This window comes from Anser anser, assembly GCF_964211835.1.
Source record: "Anser anser genome assembly, chromosome: 1".
Lineage (NCBI taxonomy): Eukaryota > Metazoa > Chordata > Aves > Anseriformes > Anatidae > Anser > Anser anser.
The window spans coordinates 77,326,065-77,347,299 of NC_139720.1; the positions used below are offsets into that span (position 1 = coordinate 77,326,065).

General features: G+C 38.6%; 1 protein-coding gene across 1 annotated transcript; it reads left to right on the forward strand.

Moving 5' to 3' along the window:
• Positions 1 to 6,857: 6,857 nt before the first annotated feature.
• On the forward strand, positions 6,858 to 20,107 carry CMAS (cytidine monophosphate N-acetylneuraminic acid synthetase). Its single transcript, XM_083829639.1, is given in 9 exon segments — positions 6,858 to 7,114; positions 10,487 to 10,629; positions 10,832 to 10,987; positions 13,493 to 13,626; positions 14,901 to 14,995; positions 15,782 to 15,953; positions 17,796 to 17,946; positions 18,678 to 18,904; positions 18,906 to 20,107. Coding segments are annotated over 9 exon segments (1,281 nt in total). The 5' UTR covers positions 6,858 to 6,953; the 3' UTR covers positions 18,948 to 20,107.
• Positions 20,108 to 21,235: the final 1,128 nt, after the last annotated feature.

Below are 21,235 nucleotides of genomic sequence, written 5' to 3' on the forward strand. Positions count from 1 at the left end.
GGTCCTTAAGAGTGCTTGTGAGTGAAATCTCTGAGGGAAAGATAGTGCATAACATCAATTTATATAGAAGCACAGAATCTCCGAAGTTGGTAGGGACCCACAAGGATCATGGATTCCAACTCCTGGCTCCACAGAGGACCACCCAAAACTAGACCCTATGTCTGAGAGCGTTGTCCAAATGCTTTTTGAATTCTGGCAGGCTTGGTGCTGTGACCACTGCCCTGGGGAGCCTGTCTAGTGCCCGACCACCCTCTGGGTGCAGAACCTTTCCTTAACACCCAGCCTGACCGTCCCCTGTCACAGCTCCATGCCATTCCCTCGAGCCCTGTTGCTGTCCCCGGAGAAAATACTTACATAGAGATTTTGTAAGCAAATATAAAATTTTCATTTTTTCCAAGAGCTTGCATTGAATTTTGTTATGCTGAATTTTCTTACAACAGCTTTTACTTGTATTCCCATGTCCCTTGATTCCCTCATGTCTTTCAGTTCCTCTCTATGGCAATCTTCTCTGAGACTTCTAGATAATAGAAGGTGTGAGGTTCTTCTCTTCCCGTTTTCTTGGTTAGATTGCCTTCATTGCAAGTTATAATTTTTATAAAATAAAAAGAAAGGGGGCTGGAAGGGAACTAAAGAGACCATTCAAAGAGTGCAGATTGTCCCCCTCTACTCTGCCCTTGTGAGGCCCCACCTGGAGTACTGCGTCCAGGCCTGGGGCCCCCAGCACCAGAAGGAGTGGGGCTGTTAGAGTGAGTCCAGAGGAGGGCCACAAAGATGATCAAGGGGCTGGAGTACCTCTCCTATGAAGAAAGGCTGAGAGAGCTGCCTACAGAAGAGAAGGCTCTGGGGTGACCTCATTGCAACCTTTCAATACTTAAAGGGGTCTTATAAAAGGGATGGAGAAGGACTCTGCTTGGGTAGATAATGACAGGACAAGGGGGAATGGTTTTGAAGTAAAAGAGGGGAGATTTAGATTAGAGGTTACGAGGAAATTTTTCACTCAGAGGGTGGTGAGGCACTGGCACAGGTTGCCCAGAGATGCTGTGGATGCCCCATCCCTGGAGGTGTTCAAGACCAGATTAGATGGGGCCCTGAGCAACCTGGTCTATAGTGCGTGGTGTTCCTGACCATGGAAGGGGGGCTGGAACTTGATCTTTAAGGTCCCTTCCAACCCAAGCCATTCTATGATTCTATGATTTGACATATAATATTTGTTAGATCATTAAGTGAATATTTAAGTCATCCATTGTAATCCAAAGCAATGGCAACTGTGCCTAGAGCAAATCCTAACACTGTGTCAGTGTTGGCTGCCAATGAGGGAGACGTGACATCACAGAATCATAGAATTAGAATCATTTAGGTTGGAAAAGACCTCTAAGACCAACAAGTCCAACATCCTCCCTAAGCAATGTATTAGACTGTAATTTTCCTTCCAATTATGATTTCTTATAATTAGCCTGAATGACCAGTGATATACCTCAAGCTTATAACTTCTCATCCTAAATATGCTAACGTGGCAAAGAATTTTTCTTTTTCCTTGCAGCAGTCTTTTACTTATTTCAGGCCTACCGCCATGCCTCCTCTCAATTTCTCCTTTTGATTAAAGATCTCCATCTCCCTCACCATTTCTTCACAATTTCAGGCTACAAAGGAAAACCATGCAGGATTTTCAATCCTTTTCAGCTACCCTTCCACAGGCTAGGTGATAGAGTTGTAAGAACAATAGGCTAGAAAGAATCACCTGGGCATGCATGTGATAGTTGCTTAGTTCAAAAAGTCTCAAAATGCCAAACCATGACATTTTCTGACATTGTAACAAGACACAAGAGTTAGAGTGAAAAGAGTGAAAGTCACCAACAATAGGAAAAAATACCATTTGTGTACTTTAAAGGACATTTAAGTCTTTACGTTTGAAGAGTTTAGGGAGGGCCATAACTAAACTATACTACAGAATAAAATAAAATAAAATAAAATAAAATAAAATAAAATAAAATAAAATAAAATAAAATAAAATAAAATAAGATAAAATAAAACAAAACAAAACAAAACAAAACAAAACAAAACAAAACAAAACAAAATAAAATAAAATAAAATAAAAACAACATCAACGAACCAATTTAACAAAGATCTTTACAAGTCTCAATTAGAGGAAAATTTCTTTCTGCCTGCACATCTGGCCATGAGCTTAATCTCGCCTATACAATCAGGACACACTAACCTGGCATCTGAAAAAGCTAAGTATCATGGGATAATGAGCATCACTAAAACTCATTTTCCAGCTGAGGCAACCTTCTGATGTACCCTTTGTAGAGAGCAATTCAAAGTTTAGGTGCTTTCGAGCATTCTTTAAAGATACCTTTTGAAGGATACTTGAAATTATGGTGGTTTTTTTTTGGCCATACAAAGAAGGTATATATCTGAGGTATGCAGCCTGCTAGTTTATTGCCTCAGTTAGAGGCCCGGATTTAGGCAGGGTGAATCTAAGTCACAAAACTGAAAAATAAGTGTAAGTACAAACATCTGCAACATAAAAGATTTGATTTGCAAAATGGTTTGGGTTCTCTTAAAGTAAAAATTAAATATAAATTAGTGTTGTTATTACAATAATTAATATTCATAGGCAGGCAGGTAGCATCAACACCATTTGTCAAATAATGTAATAGTCATAGCAACGATAATGAAAAAGTCAAAGCAATAACAATGAAGACTTCACTTAAGCATTTTGAAATTACTGTTAATTATACACATTTCAGGTCTCTCTGATTTCTTCTGTGTACATCAGATGGCCATAGGGAACCTAATCCACCTAGCCAGTATTTAATTAAACACAGTGCATTTCAGTATGCTGCAGCAGAGTAATTTGCTCCGTTTTCTCTTCAGAAAGTCTAAGTAATACACCAAGTCAAGTGTAAGCTCCGAGCAATTGTATTCCTTTCAGTCTGCTTTTCAGAGGTGACTTAGAGAACTCTTAGACCCCTGAGAGTTGGCTTTTTTAATAAACACATGTTAATAGTTATTTATCTAGCTCTTATGTATGGACAGCCCAAAACTTTCATGAAACTTCCAATAGCAAGAACAGGGGATTTGCTCGTCATCCTGTGGCCCATTTCTTACTTCCTTTGCAGTGTTTTGACCCTAGCATTAGTGATTGACTCCACAGACTCCACTGGAGGTATCCACAGTTCAGTGCAGGGAAGGCAAGATCTGAGCCTCTCAGCTTTCCTGTACCTGAGAAAGGCAAAGAAAGAGTAACTTCCAGATGACCCAGATGTAGCAGAATCTCCCCAAATCTCTGTCAGAGATTTCCAATACATGCTTTCATTGAGTGTTTGTGATCTGTTTCTGTAGTACTCATTAAGTTAGGTATGTCCCAGAAAAAATAGGAGCCTGCAATTGGAGCCACCTGCACGGATCATTTTGGGGCCCTACTGACATAAACAGAACTACACTTCATGCACACAAATTTACTCCTGGCCCCAGTTAGGTCAATGGCAGTCTTACCATTGTTATTAAGGAGTCAGGCTTTCACCAACATACCACAAAGGCTCTGACTCACGAAGCTCCTATGTAAGCTTCAGAGAACCACTGTTAGACACTTTTCCCATCTTACAGACTAAGAACAGTGTTGCAATCACTGTGAACAGACTCATGACTGGCAATTCAGAAGATGGAGGGCAAGGTAGATGTCACAACTGGCCGTTCAGAGGATGTTAGTTTGAATGCAGACCCCGGCACTCATTAGGATGAGGTTTCTTGTTCAGCCATGCTTGACACACGTTGTTTTTAACAGTTACATACTGCATAACAAAGTATTGCCCTAAACACCCAAGAGATTAATAGCCATTGTGCTAAGGTCCACAACGTACTGCCTGTTAGTAGACCATAACCTTTGAACAGTGATCACAGTAACAGCTCGGCACAGATCTACCTAATACCTTCAATTTTGTTCATTTGTCTCCCTGCTCTTGCACAGACATGAATGAACGGACTTCTTTCTTGAGCAAAACTACAGTGTGATAGTTTATAGCAACTGAACTATGGCCAGAAAGGAAATTTGCAGATTTTATTATCCCCAATGGAATAGCATGACATGGAACATGCTTTTAAAATAGATTTATTCCCCCTACTTTTGCTAGCTTATCAGTATTTCCTTGAAATGAGCCAGTTCGGGGCTCATTGTTCAAGGATAGTTGGACATGATAGGAGTAGGGGTGGGCAGGCTGTACAGTCACAAGACCATAACCACATCATGTGATGTGGGAATATGTGCTGCACTAGCTAGCAGTAATGGGAGAGCTGAAACCCTTTCCTCCATTCTGGGAAACCTGTGCCTGCAGGACATTTCATGATTACATAAAACAGAGTACATGCTCCAAAGAAACAGAAAGCATAGCATTGTATTCTTTGTTTTGTTCTCCACTGCTCTATTATTAGAATAGCAAATGTTCTTATCTCAGAGTGCTATAACCCACACAGTCCCTTCAGGAGCAAGATGCCAGTACAAATACAGAAGAAACAAGTCAAAATGTATTTAGGTTAGTAATATATACTCAGACTACCTCAGAGTTTCTTCTCTGGATACTAAATCAGCTGTCTGACGAAATCTCAGTGTTATCAAGCTCATAAAGCATAAAATGCCACATATGTTAAAAATGGGGGGGAAAGGAATAGCCTGGAAACTATCCACGTCTGCTTTAGCAAGTAGTGTGACACAGTAATAGTTTGTGCTTTGAGATTCAGTTCAGAAGTGTACTCTTGTTTTGAACAAAAATGTTGATATAGATGCATTTGGACCATTAGTCTAACAATCAATAATAGCTTAATTGGAACAAGTCAAATAATTATAAATTAAATCTACAAAACTAGGCTTGTGGCTACAGGAGGATGGATATCTTTAGTTAAATGTCATGACAATGTCGTACATGCCTTTCACATAAACTAGGGGAACATGGTTTACATGAAAATATTTTAAGGTGGGGACAGAACTGGTTGCTGTAGGAACAAATGCAAGATACTGCATTTGGGCAGGTATTGCCAGATGCAAAGACACAGCTTGGAAGCATCTGGCTATGTATCAGCTCTTGCAGGAGCAAAACTTAGGCCAAAGTGAATCACTGGCTGAATTACGTCAATATTGTGCAAGAAAAGGAAAACTAGAGATGTACAAATGGGAATACAACCTTCAAGGTACATGAGGTACTGGTACTTTTGCTTCTCTCACTTGCAGTGTTCTGTTTAATTTTGAGTCCTACATTATAAGCATTCTTGAGGAGAATAATGGGGATGTTCAGAAGCCTGAAGATTTGAACTAGGTGAAGGTAACTTGCTCCTAAAAAGGAAAAGTCTAAGAATTGAGATGGTGCCTATTTTCAAATATGCATATGCCTGCTAGAAAGATAGGAAACAAAACCGTTCTGAATATCTGTTCTAGATAAGACAGGAATTAATGGGCTAACATTGCAGAAAGGAAGATTCAGTAAAGATTAGGAAAAGCTTTGCTATCCTATGTTTCTCAAGATTGCCTGGAGTACTGATAGTCTAAAAGACTGGGTTAGGTACATGTCTATGATGAAGGACAACGGTATTTAAGATATCAACTTGAGGACCATTCCAGCCCCATGAGTAAAAGACATGCTTTTGGTGTGAAGGGAAAAAATGCAAACAGGTTTTAATTATGTACAGACCTGTAATAAAAATTCTTACTAGATGCACCCCATCTAGAAAATCTATGATGTGTGCTAGATCTTCTAATGTCATTTATTTTCTTTGTAAATAAAAGGTGAACCCAAATCAGCTCCCTGTTTAGGATATCCCTGGACTATGAGAAAGTACCAAACTGAATTATGAAGTTCAAATATCTTCGTTGTTAAATCATTCAATTTTCACAATGGGATGAACCAAAAGACAAATCTTTTCAACCTATTCCTACTTAACGTGTATGCATTTTGATTATTGTAGCAGCTATCTAAGAAGCTCAGAAAGAGATTTAATATAGCATATGATCTCTTTGCTGTGTTTCTTTGAACAGATGTCCTCTTCAGAAAGAACAAAACCCCAGTGATTATTCTTTTTTAATGTTTTCCTAGAGCTGAATATAACTGGGAGTGTTTCCCCTGGCAGCGGTAGACAAGCTCCATCTGCTCTGCGACACATCTCAGATAACCTGGGGACAACTCCAGCAAAATGTGGGACACGTTCCCGTGATGGACTGAGAACGCGAGTCTCCAGGACTGACTTTATAATGCTGCTCAAAAGCCTCTACTTCCTATTTTCCAGATTGTATTAAAAAGCAATTTCCTCTGCGGCCTTATAGCATTGGTAGTGCATCACTTTATTTTATCCATCCGGTTTCTATAGGTGAGTTCTTAGAACTCGGGGTGCGTTTTCATGCTTAACGTGGTTTTTAGCAGGTGGAAAACAGAAGCGAGGAGTAGTTTATGTTCTCATGTGAAAAGGCTCCGGTGTGATTACTCTGCCCTCTGCCGGCGCTCTCCCCACGGGAAGGACGTGAAAGTTTTGAGGATTTACCCTTGCAGCTGACGGAAAACTACTGAATCCAGCCAGCTGGGGTCCACGCGGCACTCCTGCCACGGGCTACAGGGCGTGCTCAGCTCCAGGCTGCGAGGGCAGCGGGGCTCAACAGCTGAAAGCCACGTCCTGCGTGCTGACGAGGAACCCAGCCACACCTTCATCTGGCTGTTTTCTTTTTGTTGTTGGTTTCCCTTTTTTTTTTTTTTTTTACGTGCAGGAAATACTGAACAGAGAAAACTGGCTACATTTCATACATTGAGACAAGACGCCCCTGCGCGGTTCACCACGCCCTATCCCACCCTCCATACCACCTCCCAGCCTCCCTCACGTCCTCGCCCAACGGCCGCCCCCCTCCCGCACACGCAGGCGCGGAGCAGGACTACACTTCCCATCATGCACGCGCGGTAGCGGGAAGGGCGCCCGGCATGGAGGCGGGCGAGGTGCGGCCGCGCGCCCACCTGGCCGCGCTGGTGCTGGCGCGTGGCGGCAGCAAGGGGATCCCGCTGAAGAACATCAAGCTGCTGGCGGGCGTGCCGCTCGTCGGGTGGGTGCTGCGCGCCGCGCTGGACGCCGGCGTCTTCCACAGGTGCGCATGCGCACTCCGCACCCCTCCCCCGGGTGTGTGAGGGTGGGCTGGGGCCGTTACCTGCGGCGCGGGGGCCGTTTCCCGAAGGCAGGGTCGGTACCCACGGGGTGCTGTGCCCTCGGGACCCAGCGTGGGGCTGGGGGGGTTGGGGAGCCGGGAGCAGGAAGGGTGTCAGGGGTGGGGGCCTGCAGCCCGGCAGGGCATCCGTTCCCGAGGCTGGTTGCTCTCGTGGTGACAGAACTGCGACATCTCAAGTGGTGTTTGTGGTCCTGCAGGGTGTCCTAGCGCTGCGCGTGCCCAAAAAATGTTGCTCAGTTTTCCTTGTGCCTTCCTGCTATGTGTGTGAAGACAGCAATAAAATCATCCCCCTGCTTGCGCTGTGTAAGGCTGAGGGAGCGTGCTTTTGTTAGCCTCTCCAAGTCCCCAGAACCGTGGAGGCAGAGAAAGCCCCAGAATTGCCAAAGAGAAGGAAATAATTGTGTGCTCAGAAGCAGGAGCTCACCTTGTGGCAAAGTGTGTGAAACTTTGGCAGCAACGATTAGTCACATAGAAACAAACAGGTCAGTTGTGCTAAGAACATGGGCATTGCAAATTTCTTCCATTCTACCAGAAGAAACGTGAGAATTTTCCTCACACATACTAGTAACTGTAATCAAAACTAGTGCATGGTTAGGATACTCTTGGTACATAGCACACTTAGGTGCAACTTCCTGGTACAAACCTGCTGTGTGTTATGTTAACAGCAGGGACTTGAATCTCAGGTTTTATAGTAAAGTGTACAAATGTAGCCTGACTAGATTCAGAGCTGGAAGTATGCACGAATCTTCTGTATCCCATAGCTACTGTAGTATTATCCCATAAAATCTTACCATGTTCTGAAAAGTACAGTAAGCATCTGTGGCTTTATTTTTAATAAAGAAACAGTTAAAACATTTCAGACCTAGATCATTGATAATAACTTCATGCAGGTGAATCCATATTGTTTAACGACCTGTTATGAATATGAGGGTTTGAGTGACCTCCTCTTTTCTACTTGAATTTTCCTGACAGGAGTGAGGCATAACAGGTGTGTTAGATGGAAGTGTGATGGGTTTTCCAGTCCCCTTTGAAGCAGCTGTGCTGACAGTGTACACATTACACAGCAAAACACTGTTAGTCAAATGGGTAGAGTATGTTTAAACTAGCCATCCTGAAGCAGTTTACGGAAAATACGTCTTCCGCATTCATTTACATGGGTGTGACTTGACGTTGCTGTCACTGTCATACACAGATTCTGATGATCTCATGATGTCTTTGAGTGGAAAAATTTAACTAAAGCACCACTTGCTATGTGCAGTGCACTGAGAATGCCATTATTGCTGAGAGAATAAAGGTTTTTTTCATTTTTGTTTCTGCATCTCCCATGCTTTTTTGTCATAATGATGGCAGCAGCCACCATACAGTATTTAGGCAGTGTTTACCTTCACATAATACTCGGACTTTGTCCTTCCTTTTGTAAATGTTTATTATCTCTGATGCACAACAGTCTTGCCTTGCTAGTATTGAAAGTTTTCAGTGCCACAACACACATGGTTGTGACTCGAACAGTTCTTTCCCTGGGGTTGTATGGAGCCTAACCGATAGATTTTAAAATGCTTGCAGAATAAGCTATTTGTCTAACTGAGTGGCATTTTTACTTATTGTTAGCCTTGTTTCTGAACTCTGCAGTGATTTTGAATACATCATTCAAACTAGTCATAATACAATGATCTTTTAGCATGCCTAACATTGTGGCATGCTGGCAGTAGATTTTTTTCTAGCTACAACTTTGAATTTTATGTTGCTTAAGATACCTACATATGTGGTTTCTACGATTCTATGATTCTGTGATTACATATGCATCATGAAAGTGTGTGACTGACAGATCAGGAGTGGTGCCATATGGAAGTGATCCGCATTACAAGTTCTTACAGATGATACAGTAAAGATATGAAAGCAGTCTGGGGGATGAACTGTTGTCTGGCATCAGTGCCTCAAAGAAGAAAAAGGTCATCAAAATAAATGTGAGAGCAGGTAGCATGTAGTAATGTTCACATTTTATTGTGTTTTAAGGCTAAATGGGACCATTTTGATCACCCAGTCTGGCCAACAAGGTGCTAGTCAGCCATCCTCAAGTAATTTCTTTATCAAACCCATAATTCTTTTCTGGCTGGGTAACCACCTTCTCCAAAGAAATCCAATTTTGAATTAGACTAGAGGAAGCAGGGTAAATTGTCATGGCATCAACACATCATTTATACATATTGCCCACTGTCTTTATGTGGAGTATAGAAGCTATACAGAATAGGCAAGCAGGAGAAGAAAAAAAAGTTGCCTGCTGGGTTTGTTGTTGATCTCTGATTTAGAGAGAGACCTCAATCAGCACAGTTTGTACCCACTCGTCCCAGCTGTGCAGCCCCCACCGCCCCTGGAGGTTTCTTCTGGCTGGCTGGTGCTGCATCTTGCCTGAGGAGAAGGGCAATGGGGGGCACCCTTGGTAGCAAGACCCATGTCCCAGCAAGAAGTTTAGGGAATTGCTGGAGCCATTTGCAAGTTCCCTTGAAAAAAATGCTTCCAGTAGACACAAAGGATGTGATTTTTATCCCTCTCCTAACAAACAGTACATTCCAACCCCACAGCAGAGAGGCTTGAAGCACAAGTAGTATAAAATTGGTACATAGGTTCAAAGACCATTAAGTATGCTTTTGCTAATAAATGCATGCTAATCCTCATCATTTGCATTCACAGGTTTGTCTACCAACAAATACAACTTAATGGTCATGTATGTTCCACATTTTTCATTTTCTAGGAGCCACAGAGGATGTGAATCTATTACAGCTTTCACCTGGAGGGTTCAGGCTGTTAGCTTAAGATACTAAGACTTATGAATTTAGCTTTGGAAGTCCCTGGTTTCATCTGCTTTGTGTGTCAGAGGAGATGGCAGGCTGAACACAAACATGATGATGAATGAGATTTAATGTACGAGAATATTTGCAGAAAGCAAAAGCCCGAGTAAAGGAATACAAGAACCGTTCCCGTAGCTGTCTTTGGTGATCTGTTGCACTATTCTCTGTGATTCTGTGGTAGATCAGGCACCCTATAGAATTAAATTGAATTGCAACCCAGGCTTGAGATTTTACAATCTAATGAATGTGTGTGTGTTTTATCCCTGTTGTTGAAAGTGCTTTGTTGGACTGACAAGTAGTTTTACCACACAAATAAAAGAACTAGTTCCTTTCATTGCCAGGTATAGTACAGGGAGTTGTTCAGGTTAGCAGATTACAGCAGACAAGTGGACAGTGCTGGGTGTTGTTTTGTATGTAATCATTCATTTCTGTCACTGTCTGCCAACAGTGTGTGGGTTTCTACAGACCACGATGAAATCGAGAAGGTTGCAAAGCAGTTTGGCGCCCAAGTTCATCGTCGAAGCCCTGAAGTATCTCAAGACTCCTCTACTTCTCTAGAAGCTATCAGAGAGTTTCTTAATCATCATCAGGGTAAATCAGTAATGAAACACGCTGAGCTTTTATGTTGTAGCCCCGTAAGGATGATGCACTAGTGTTTAGAAAAATAAGTAAATCCTATAGTGAGTTAAAGCTGGAAGGATTCTCCTTTTGTGGCATCCACTCATACCACACTTTGGGGTTGTATGTATTAAAATACTCATTGTTTCATAAATGTTTCTTTATTTTTCTTTAGAGGTCGATATTGTAGGAAATATTCAAGCAACATCTCCCTGTTTACATCCCAGTGATCTTATAAAAGTGGCAGATCTGATCCAGAAAGAGGGCTTTGATTCTGTCTTCTCTGTTGTAAGACGGCATCAATTTAGGTGGAGCGAGGTAAAAAAAGGAGGTAATATTTATCTGTTTCTGGTTAAAGTTAAAATTAATCAAAGTTTTATTTATTCAAATGTTTAATGTTTGTACCCATGACGTTTATATCTGGAAGGGCCTTTAGAGACGTAGGCTGGCTTCTTTGAAAGGTTTAAGATCGCTTAAGATTCCTTTTAAGTAGTGCTGTTTTAATATTACTGATCATTGCTCAGCCAATCTTAAGATGCTGAAAATGAAAATACTATTATCATGTCAAGGCTCAAAAAATAACTTCCCCAAACTTTACATGTTAACGTCTGCTTGGTGGGTATTGATGTTTTGTGGACATGACACTGAGGTCCTGTCTTAACTAGGGAATTGTTTAGTCTTACCGTGTAATAGCTAATAAGTAGCAAATAATGTGAGCTAAATCTTAGTCAAGACTGGATGGCAACCTGGTAGCTTGGAGGCTTAGGGTTGTTTTCAGCTTGCCAAATTGTCAGCTGACTCAAGTGAGATTGCAAACTGCCTTTGATTCTTAAGGACTGAACTCAAGTAGCTCATACAGAAAAATACAACTATTTTTCCTAGAGAAATTATTCCTCTTTCCAAGATGACTCAGGACTGACCTTTACTTACAAAGCTTATATGTTATCATAGCTAGATAAGTACCTTCTGTGCTTGTACTAAGAACTATTCCCCACATTGCTTTTATTTCTGTGATTAAAGTAGAAATGTTTCCTTCCCTTTTTTGCACAAAATGGTTAGTTCAGATACTGTCACATCATTATTTTTATTTTCTAAAAACAAATGTTACTCAGATATTAACATTATTCTGTTGAGATCTAAAATGTTTCAGATGTAATTTTTAGTGAGTTTACAAAGTGTCATACTGTAAAAGAGAATGTGAAGTAGATGAATGTTGATACTGGAGGTAAGTTGGAATAAAAATTAGGCCTTTGTTTAGAATAAACACATGACATGAACATATTCCTTTTTCCTCATAAGAGGAGGAAAATTTATTGATAATATGTAAGAGGAATATCAAAATCATGGATGGAAGTATAGGATTCTGTGGTTTGTATTTTAGATGACTAGGTGAAAGTCCACTTCATGTCTTGAGATGCTAGATGGACATCTGAAAATCTAAATCTAATTTGGATGTACCATGTGGCTTTGAAATGCAGGTGTGCCACCACTTCTCCATAGGTATTTGATAACCTGTATCGACCTCTGTAAATAACATCTATCCTCAAACTGTTCCAATAAAAAAGCCTCGAGGCCTACCTAAAAGAGCAAATTGCTCTTTAGTGCAAAATGACACCTGAAGTCTTTTAATGTAGCAAAAGATAAAGAATTACTCAACTGCAAGGCATACATATGAGGAGAACAAGCTAAAAATTTTGAAAACATTCACAACTTAAGGGTAAAAGCAGCTTGCCTTTCAGAAACACTGTTTCAGGTAACACCAATTTGCCTGAGTAGAATCCAGTTTAGTATTGTGCTGTTCTCAGACTAATTTAAAATCCTGAATGCATTAGAAGATTTTTGTACCTCTTCCTGTGTATTTCAGTTGTTCTTTCAGCATTGAGGTTTAATATTAATGTACCCTGAAAGAGACAGATGTCTTCCCGTGCTTAGGAATGTTTACTTCATTGAGCACAAAGTTGTATTGTATTTATTAAACACTAAGTTTATATATATGAAAGTTTCAGGATGTTTTCGGTTTTTGAGAATACCCTATAACTTCTTCATGGGATAGTGAGACCTGATGAATTTTAGCTGCTTTGTGCATGTGAATTGGGGTGGCTTAAAAACAGAAGTCTCTGGTCGCTGGTTCAGTTTCTGCTAACGGTATGAGATCTTACGGGATCTTGCTTGTTCAAAGGCACTGTTCTGTTTATTTGTGGACACTGATTAAACCATATAAGAATTGTTAATATTATGTATATCTCTAAATAGGAAGTATTTTGGGGAAGTACCGAGATATTTCCACAGGCAAAATTTCTTCTATGTTCGTTTTTCACCTTTCATATTTCAAGACGGTCCTCTCAGCTCTCCGTTCTTTTAGGGCATTTTGGTTTTTAGGTGTATGTAGCTGAATGTTTTTTTGTGTTTAGCCTCACTGCAATCTAAACCCCTTCCTATTGTGTACTAGGAGATAGATTATGGAAGGGATATGGTATTTTCTTCACACTAGCAAGGACACTCTAGAAGAATATCCCCTTACTACTTTTAGAAATCAGTTTGGGAGATAATGACATCTCAGGATTTTTTTAATATATATTTTTTTTATGTTGGAAAGTAGAACTTTCTTTTCCTCTGCTAGAAATGCAGGACGGTTCTCCACTTTGTTACCCACAGTTCCAAAAAAGAGTAAGCAATTCAGTGATTCTTTATAAAGCTAAACAATTAGAGATAATAATGAAAGAAGATGGTGAATGAACCTTAATTTTTCAACAGAAAGCTGTTTTACAGGAAGTTATTATGTGATTTTGAACAGGGATTCTGGAAAACTTATTTTGGCATTTCTGTCTGTTAACAGAAAATAAAATGACAGAGCCCCAAAACCTGAATCCAGCAAAACGGTACCGGAGGCAAGATTGGCCTGGGGAGCTGTATGAAAATGGATCATTTTATTTTGCAAAGAGGCATTTGATTGAGAAGGGCTACTTGCAGGTTAGTGCTTTTTTTTTTTTTTTTTTTTTACGGCTGTTTAAAAAAAAATGCATCTTTTACTCTTGTCACGGAGTGTTTTGAATTCAATGATGTATTTCAGTTTCTGATGCCATCAGTATCTACTAACAGCACTTTGACTTCAGGACAGTTAGCATATCATTTGTAACTTAAGAGAGCTGGTTGTAGTTAGGGCAGTACCAGTTACAGCCTCCTTCAAAACAAATTTGTACAAATAATATTGAACAGTATATACTTATAAGCCTAAAATCCTGAGTTTCACGTAAATTTACTGCTATGTAAGTGCATACCTTATAGTTCAGTTTAGTGTTACTGAGGGTGTAAAACTGACCTGCAGTGCCACAGGCTTCTCATATAATCTGTAAGCTTGCATTCTTGGCAACTTTAGACCTTTTGCCTTATGCCTATTTTGTGCTGTAGTTTAAACAGTCTTTTTCCCTTTCCTGATGTTTGTGTCCTTGTGTAGTAATACAGAGCAAATATATTTACTTCAGCTTTAATTTTGTCTATAAAAATAGTCTCTTAACTTTCTCATGCAAGATAAGTTTGCCATCTTACAGATAATTTCCAATATTTGTCATCAGAACTGGAAAAAAGCCTAATGTAGATATTTCCACTTTTGTGATATGAATACCATACTAGTTATGTCAGAATACTAGATTCTTAGCTCTTTTGCAGATACATTACTAATCTAGAGGTAATAGCTTTAGTTCTCTATGCTTTGGATAGACACATGCAGTGCTGGATAGTGCTGTGAGAACTTACAGGCATTGATGTGAAGTTGTACAGTTGTGCTGAATTACACATTTTTTGAAAGTAGGCCACTAACTCTCTGAGGATCAGGGCTTTTAGGTTTTTTTAAATTACACTGGGTTTTGGTGGATGTTTTTCCAGTTGAGGTGAAGTCTTTGCGTAGACAGAAAGCAAAAAATAAACATACATGTATTGATTCAGTGCTAAGGTATTACTGCTTTACTGCATTAAAAGACCTATTGAATCAGTATGACCTAATGAATACTGTCTTTATTGCACACTTCCTCTAGTTGTGCAAGGAAGATACTAACTGTGGCTTATATAAAGTTTCAAATGCTTGGTTCTGTGTAACTGACAAAATACTGTTGTTGATGGCTCACTAGCATCTGAGCTAGTCAGCGTGACTTCCATGTAACCAACTTTCATTACATGATACTAAATTGTAGAGTTTTGTAGCTTTATTAACCCAAGCAGAAAATTGTAATGGGTTCTATTTTATCTAGGGTGGTAAAATGGCCTACTATGAAATGCGTGCTGAGCATAGTGTGGATATTGATATAGACATTGACTGGCCTATTGCAGAGCAAAGAGTACTGAGGTAAAAGCAAGTCTGGTTCCTTCCTTTCTGTAATATCGGTCATTATTTCAAAGAATGATCATGTGAATTTATAAAGTAGTTTTTTTTAACTTACAATTTCAGAAATTAATCAAAATCAAATATAATTGAATAATTTTATTTCCATCCATCATTTTTTCTTTCTTTCTTGAAATCATCTGAATTACCTTTGTGCTGTTTGTATGTGTTTCTTGTTTGCTAGTTCACTTAAGTTCAGCCTGGGAAAAGGGAGATTGTAAGCCTCGCTATACCATAGCAATGTGTTAGTGTCATTTCTGGCCTTTTTAGCTGAGTTGTCTTAGGTTTCCGCAGTCTAGATCATGCTTACTAATTCACATGACTAAGAGTGCTCCAAGTAGAAGGCATGAGTTGATTACATCTTGCCTGCTGCCTTTTCTTTGCAGCTATTCTGTATCTCTACAAATAAATAGCAGCTGTGAATGGAATGTGTTTACTGTACCTTTTTCATCCTTTACTCCATTTTATTTTTTTCCACCATAAGTGTTAATACAACTTAAGCTTTTGTGCTAGGGAAATGAATGCCATCCTAATTTTTAAGTGGGTGACATAACTGAGCTGTCTTGGATGGCTTTATTTTTTTTCATTGAAGGAGAATCTATTTGGAGAGTGAAGGTAATGAGAAAAGACGTTAGGGAAAAAAGGAATTTCAAAGCTAATTCGTCTGTGTGAAGGTCACAATTGTATTTGAAATGTTTGTTTTCAGAGTGTGCAAAAACTTCCATCTAAAAAGATAACTTCTTTGTCTAGCTTTGGGTATTTCGGCAAGGAACCATTAAAGGAAGTGAAGCTATTGGTTTGCAGTATTGATGGATGCCTGACAAATGGTCGCATTTATGTCACAGAAGATCAGAAGGAAATGGTCTCCTACGATTATAGAGATATTGTTGGTATCAATCTGCTAAAGAAAAGGGGAATCGAGGTAAGTGTTGTTCTAAAGCATGATGCTTTATTTATGATGTGATCGAGCAGCATGATACACTGGTTCAGGGTTGGGGCAAACACTTTTCGGATTCTGTAGAGTAAAATAAATGTGTTTTGATAAACTGATCCATCTCATTCATATCAGCTATGGCATCTTTCTCTTTTTTTCCTGGAAAAATGTGGAAAGAAATTTGTATGGTGTTTTGCTAGCACCAGTCATATTGTGTGCTCTTTAGTCTACATACACATTAGCTAGCAGTCAGTTTCTTGTTTATTGTGAAATGTCTCTGCTGTATAAAATGTATGTTTTTGCAAAAGCTTTACCAAGCAGGGATATGTTGTTATCTCTTAGCTATCTAAGAAGGATACCCAGGCAAATTACTTGGCTCATCCTAGATGAGCCATTTTTGTGGCAGAGGGGAAATTAAACCCCAATCACTTTTGTCCACATAGTTGCTTTAACTGTAACTTATGTGCTCCTAAGTTGTAAGAATTCAAATGAAAAAACTTAAATAACACAGACTGTAATATGGATGCTTTCCTGAATTATTATTACTAAATTCTGCTGAACAGAATATTTGCTTGCATTATGTAAAATTAGCCTTCCTGTTATTTTCTCTTTGTGCTGTTGCTTTTGAAGTAGCTAGAAGAATTTCTTGGGGTAAGAACTAAGTCTTGGGGTAAGAACTAAGTACAGATTTGGACTTCATTCAGAGAGCCTTATCCAAGTCCTGTTGCAGATAGAGATGGGCATGGATAAGACAAAGGTAGTTAAACCCTGAGTAGTTTGTTGCAGATTCATTTTGGAGTCTGTTGTAGGTTTTCTGTTGTTGTTGTAACAGGTTAGGCAAGACATTCTTGATATATTTAGGTGCAGCTGGTGCTGCCTTGGGGCAGTGAAATGGAGTAGGTGTTTTTTCAAAACTTCCTCAGCTTCGTTTTCTGTGAGGCAGAAGGGAGGAAGCTTGTAATTGTTTTGTTGCCTCTGGGTGCCCATTCTCATACTTATATGACTTGGAATTTATTATTAAAAACCTCTTGGGCTTTGTGCCGCACTTGCTGTATTTCTAGTGCGTGGTTCTGGTGTACTCTTGCTTTGTGCACTGTTCCCATTCATTCTGTGCTTAATACCAAATACTTGTTAGCATTTAACAGCAATTAACAACAACAAAGATAATCTTGCCCACAACTTGGGCAGAAAACATGGAGTAGCTGTGTCTGAGATCTTTAAAAATCCTGCTGCAGTAATCTGGTTTTAGCGTACATTGTACATCATTTCTAAATTTAAAATTTGGAATGAACTTCCAGAGATTAATGTACCATGCCACTTCTGTCTGTTTAGTGGTCTCTTGACACTCTGAAGTCCTACTGTAACTAATGTGGTAACGTTATTAGGCAGAGGGATCAGGAAAAATACTTAAAAATATTCTACTTCTACAAAAACTGCAGAAACTTTCCTTGGAAATTCTTTTATTCCCTGCTTTGGCTTAGCTTAGATGTTACTGCATTAGATAGTGAGCGTGGCACTGTACCGTGATTTGCAGTATTTTTATTTGGTACATGTTGCTTTTAAAAAGATAAATGTAAACTTGTGTTTTGTGAAGCTCAAGGAAGCCTACAGTTTGTTTCACTTTCCCAAAGCAACTTGTATTTCAAGATTGTAATGTGTTTTTGGACACAAATTACTTCCACTCTGAGTTCTGAACAAAGAAACCAGTCATGCAACACTCTTCTGATATCTGAGAAAGCTTACATCTGAAACATCTACTCTCTTTTTGTAAATCAACTTAAATGGCTTTTTTTCCTTGTGTATAGAATTTATTCTAACTTGATTTAATAGGTTCGACTCATCTCTGAAAGAGATTGTTCAAAAACCCTGCCAGCCATGCAGCTGGGATGTGTAGCAGAAGTTAATGCAACAAATAAATTACAAGTCCTGGAAGACTGGCAAAAATGCATTGGCTTGGGCTGGAAAGAAGTTGCTTACTTAGGTCAGTTTCTTTTTTCTTTTTTTTTTTTCTTTTTTTGGTAGTAAAATTTCATGTAGCATACGCATGCAAACTTCGTAGCACTGCTCATCTTCAAAATCACTTTGCCCGTTGCTAATACACTAACCATAGTGGGATTAGAGTACAAATTACAATACAAAATCACCAAAAGCAAATACATATTTGAAGTCCTGTTAGGGTACAATCTAAATATTAAATGCAATGATGAATGAGTGTCTACTTTGGTAAGTAATGTTTTAGCTATTTTTGTAATGTGATTTAGAAAATCTTTTGATATTGAACAAGTAAACAGTTGCGGTTCACGCTTTTGAATTGATTCTGGTTCATTTCAGATTAATATTGTAGAGTTATATATTCTGAAATAGAAACAAAAATCAGCCAGAATTAAAACTGAAAGCTATGTAATCTTGTACAAAATTACTTTTCAGTGGTAACGTAGGTCCTGCAAATGCTTACTCAGCTGCTCAAATAATTTCACTCATCTTAATAGTACCATTCTTTTGCCTGAATATTATGTATAAAGTATGGTCAGTGTTTACATGTCACTGGGATTTTCTAAGAATACATATGCAAAGTGCTGTTGAGCTTCTCAGATGAAAATTGTGGCAAGAATAGAAATTCTAAAAACTATTAATAAGTATGTGGAAAAATGATGATTTTGCTCAGTTTTTTCCCTTTGTGGTATTTTTATATCTCTCATTTTTTCTCAATAGGAAATGAAGAGTCTGATGTGGAATGCTTGAAGAAAGCTGGCATGAGTGGTGTGCCTGCTGATGCTTGTGCAGTTGCTCAGAAGGCTGCTGGTTACATTTGTAAAAGCCATGGTGGTTGTGGAGCTGTCCGGGAGTTTGCAGAACACATATTCCTGTTGTTAGAAAAAGTGAACTCTGCAAGAAAGCAAATGGAAGATGTGAATTCAGCAGGACAGGATACAGGGGGAAAATGAGAGCAGCAGAAGTGGAAATAAGGAACTACTTAAATAACACCGCAGTCATTCTTCCCCGCTTTTCATCTTCTCCATTCCCCCCTCAGTAAGCCTGTATCTCAATGGATGGCTGCCTTTCAAATTGTACACCACTGTAGAGTTAAAAGGATGTTTCCCTCTAATTTAAGATTCCATTCTGATTAAGTGCTAGTATCCGTGATTGTATTCATGATTATTTTAAAAGCCAGTTAAGTGCAATGGAAGGAATACTAGAAAAAGTAGTGTCTTGTAAATCTACTCTAAATCATTACACTTGTCCAAAAGGAATGATGTATCTTTATTTCATAATACAAATATTTTCAGGGAATGGTGATTTTTTTATGATTTGTGGATATGTAATTCAGACTTCCAAAAAATTTGTTCTGTCAGTTGTGCAGTTATTTACATTTCCTCTATCTTCTATATGATATTGCAGTTGTGGGCTAGCTTTTCATGAGACACTTCTCTAGGAAGGAAGAGTTTTAGCATATGATGGAGAAGTTGGGTGTAAAATAACTACCAAACATTTTCCTATATTTTGAAAAGTTTAGTTACTGTAAAGCCAACTAATACTAACACTAACTAACAAAAGCATTTAAGCATGTGTTCAATTTTGAGATAAGTAATTAAGCAGCATTTGGAATTATGCCATCATAACCTTTGAATCTGTTTATACTGGGTTTTATTTAAGTGCTTAAATTAACATACCTAAATGCTTTGCCAAATTTAGAACTAAATCTCCCATTAACTTTGAAATTTTTCCTTTGCAGAAACTCTGTTTCTTTCTATGAAGTCTTTATTACAATTACTAATGTGTTAAAAGGAAAAAAAAAAGTAAAGAAAATGTTCTTTAATGTTTATTGTATGGAAAAGGAATTGCTGTGGAAGAAAAAATCATAGTTGACATTTCCACAAATTTTTATGTAAAATATGTATTCAGATTATTTTTAGCATGTTAATTTAAAGTTGGTGTATATGTGTGTTTGTATTTATGTAAAATACAACTTTTCCCATTGTGATTTGAAGAATTCAATGAACTGTAAACACTTGTATAACTGACACTAAAAATATGCATCTGTTTTCAATCCTAGTATTTACCAGTGAGTCAGGTTCAGCCTTGAGTTATGCTAAAAAATAAAATAAAAAAATAATGGCAGTGGCACAAAGGCAGTTATTACAGAGATGAATAGTAATGGTTTGTCATTTTATTTTATGACTCTCAACATAAAATTTTCTGTATCTTTTCCCGTTATAAGATCTACTGTTTTACTGCTCTCTGATTAACTTTGTGTTGACTTCCCTTTACAAAGCAAAGTTTTAAATTTGAAATTGTTTTACTGCCTTTAGTAGTAAGGTTAACAGGTGAACAGTTGAAGGTGAATTAGCTGCACTAGTCCCCTCTTAAATTATCGTCCAAATATTTCTTTCATTGAGGTTTTAGGGTTCTGCATGAGATAAATTCCATGGATAACAAGAGCTATTTTGGACAGAACGATGAACTTTGTTATAGGTAGATAAATCATTTTACTCATATAAACTATGTGATAAATTGCAGAAGTCCAGATTTTTTTGAACAATTCAATTTTAATAATGTCATTTAAAATTGGCCAAGTTTTTAGTTACTCTACCTTGTCACGGTCAAGTAACTTGCGAACTTTGGTTTCAGGAGCAGTTTCCTGTGAATAGACAGGCTTAGGGAAATTGTGATGAACTTGATTTCTATTCCTTTTATGTTAGAAAACACAAAAATATGAGTAAGTGCAACTCTAATAGAAATATGAGCTGTTGATACTATTGCCAGGGTTACTGTTTGAATCAGGAACTCTTGTAATGTTTCAGCTACTTGCTGAATGTTCTGCAAATGCAGTGGGTGTACCCTAAACCTCTACATGTATCAAAAATAAATGCAGAAACTTTAATGTGAGTGTTCATAAGGGGCAGAAAGAAAGGGTAGCTGATACATGTTTTCACTTAGACAAATTCTTGTTAGAAAAATCTGGTATAATCTTACGTCAGACTTGTCAAATGACAATGAATGATGAACTCTACAGACAGTTTGCAAAATAAAGGCTGTCGGAGAATATGGGAAATTCACAATCTATTGCCTGAAAGATTCAGTTTTGTATTGCTCACACTGCAAGGGAAATCCTGACTATAAAACTACAGAATCTTGAGGGATGCCTCCATTGCTCTTCATGATTTTACAGAAGCTCTTCAATCATATGGAGGATTTAGTGGTCACAGAGGGGCAGAGACAGTGAGGATGAATGTAACGGTCACCATAAAGGTGAAATCCTGGATCCTGGT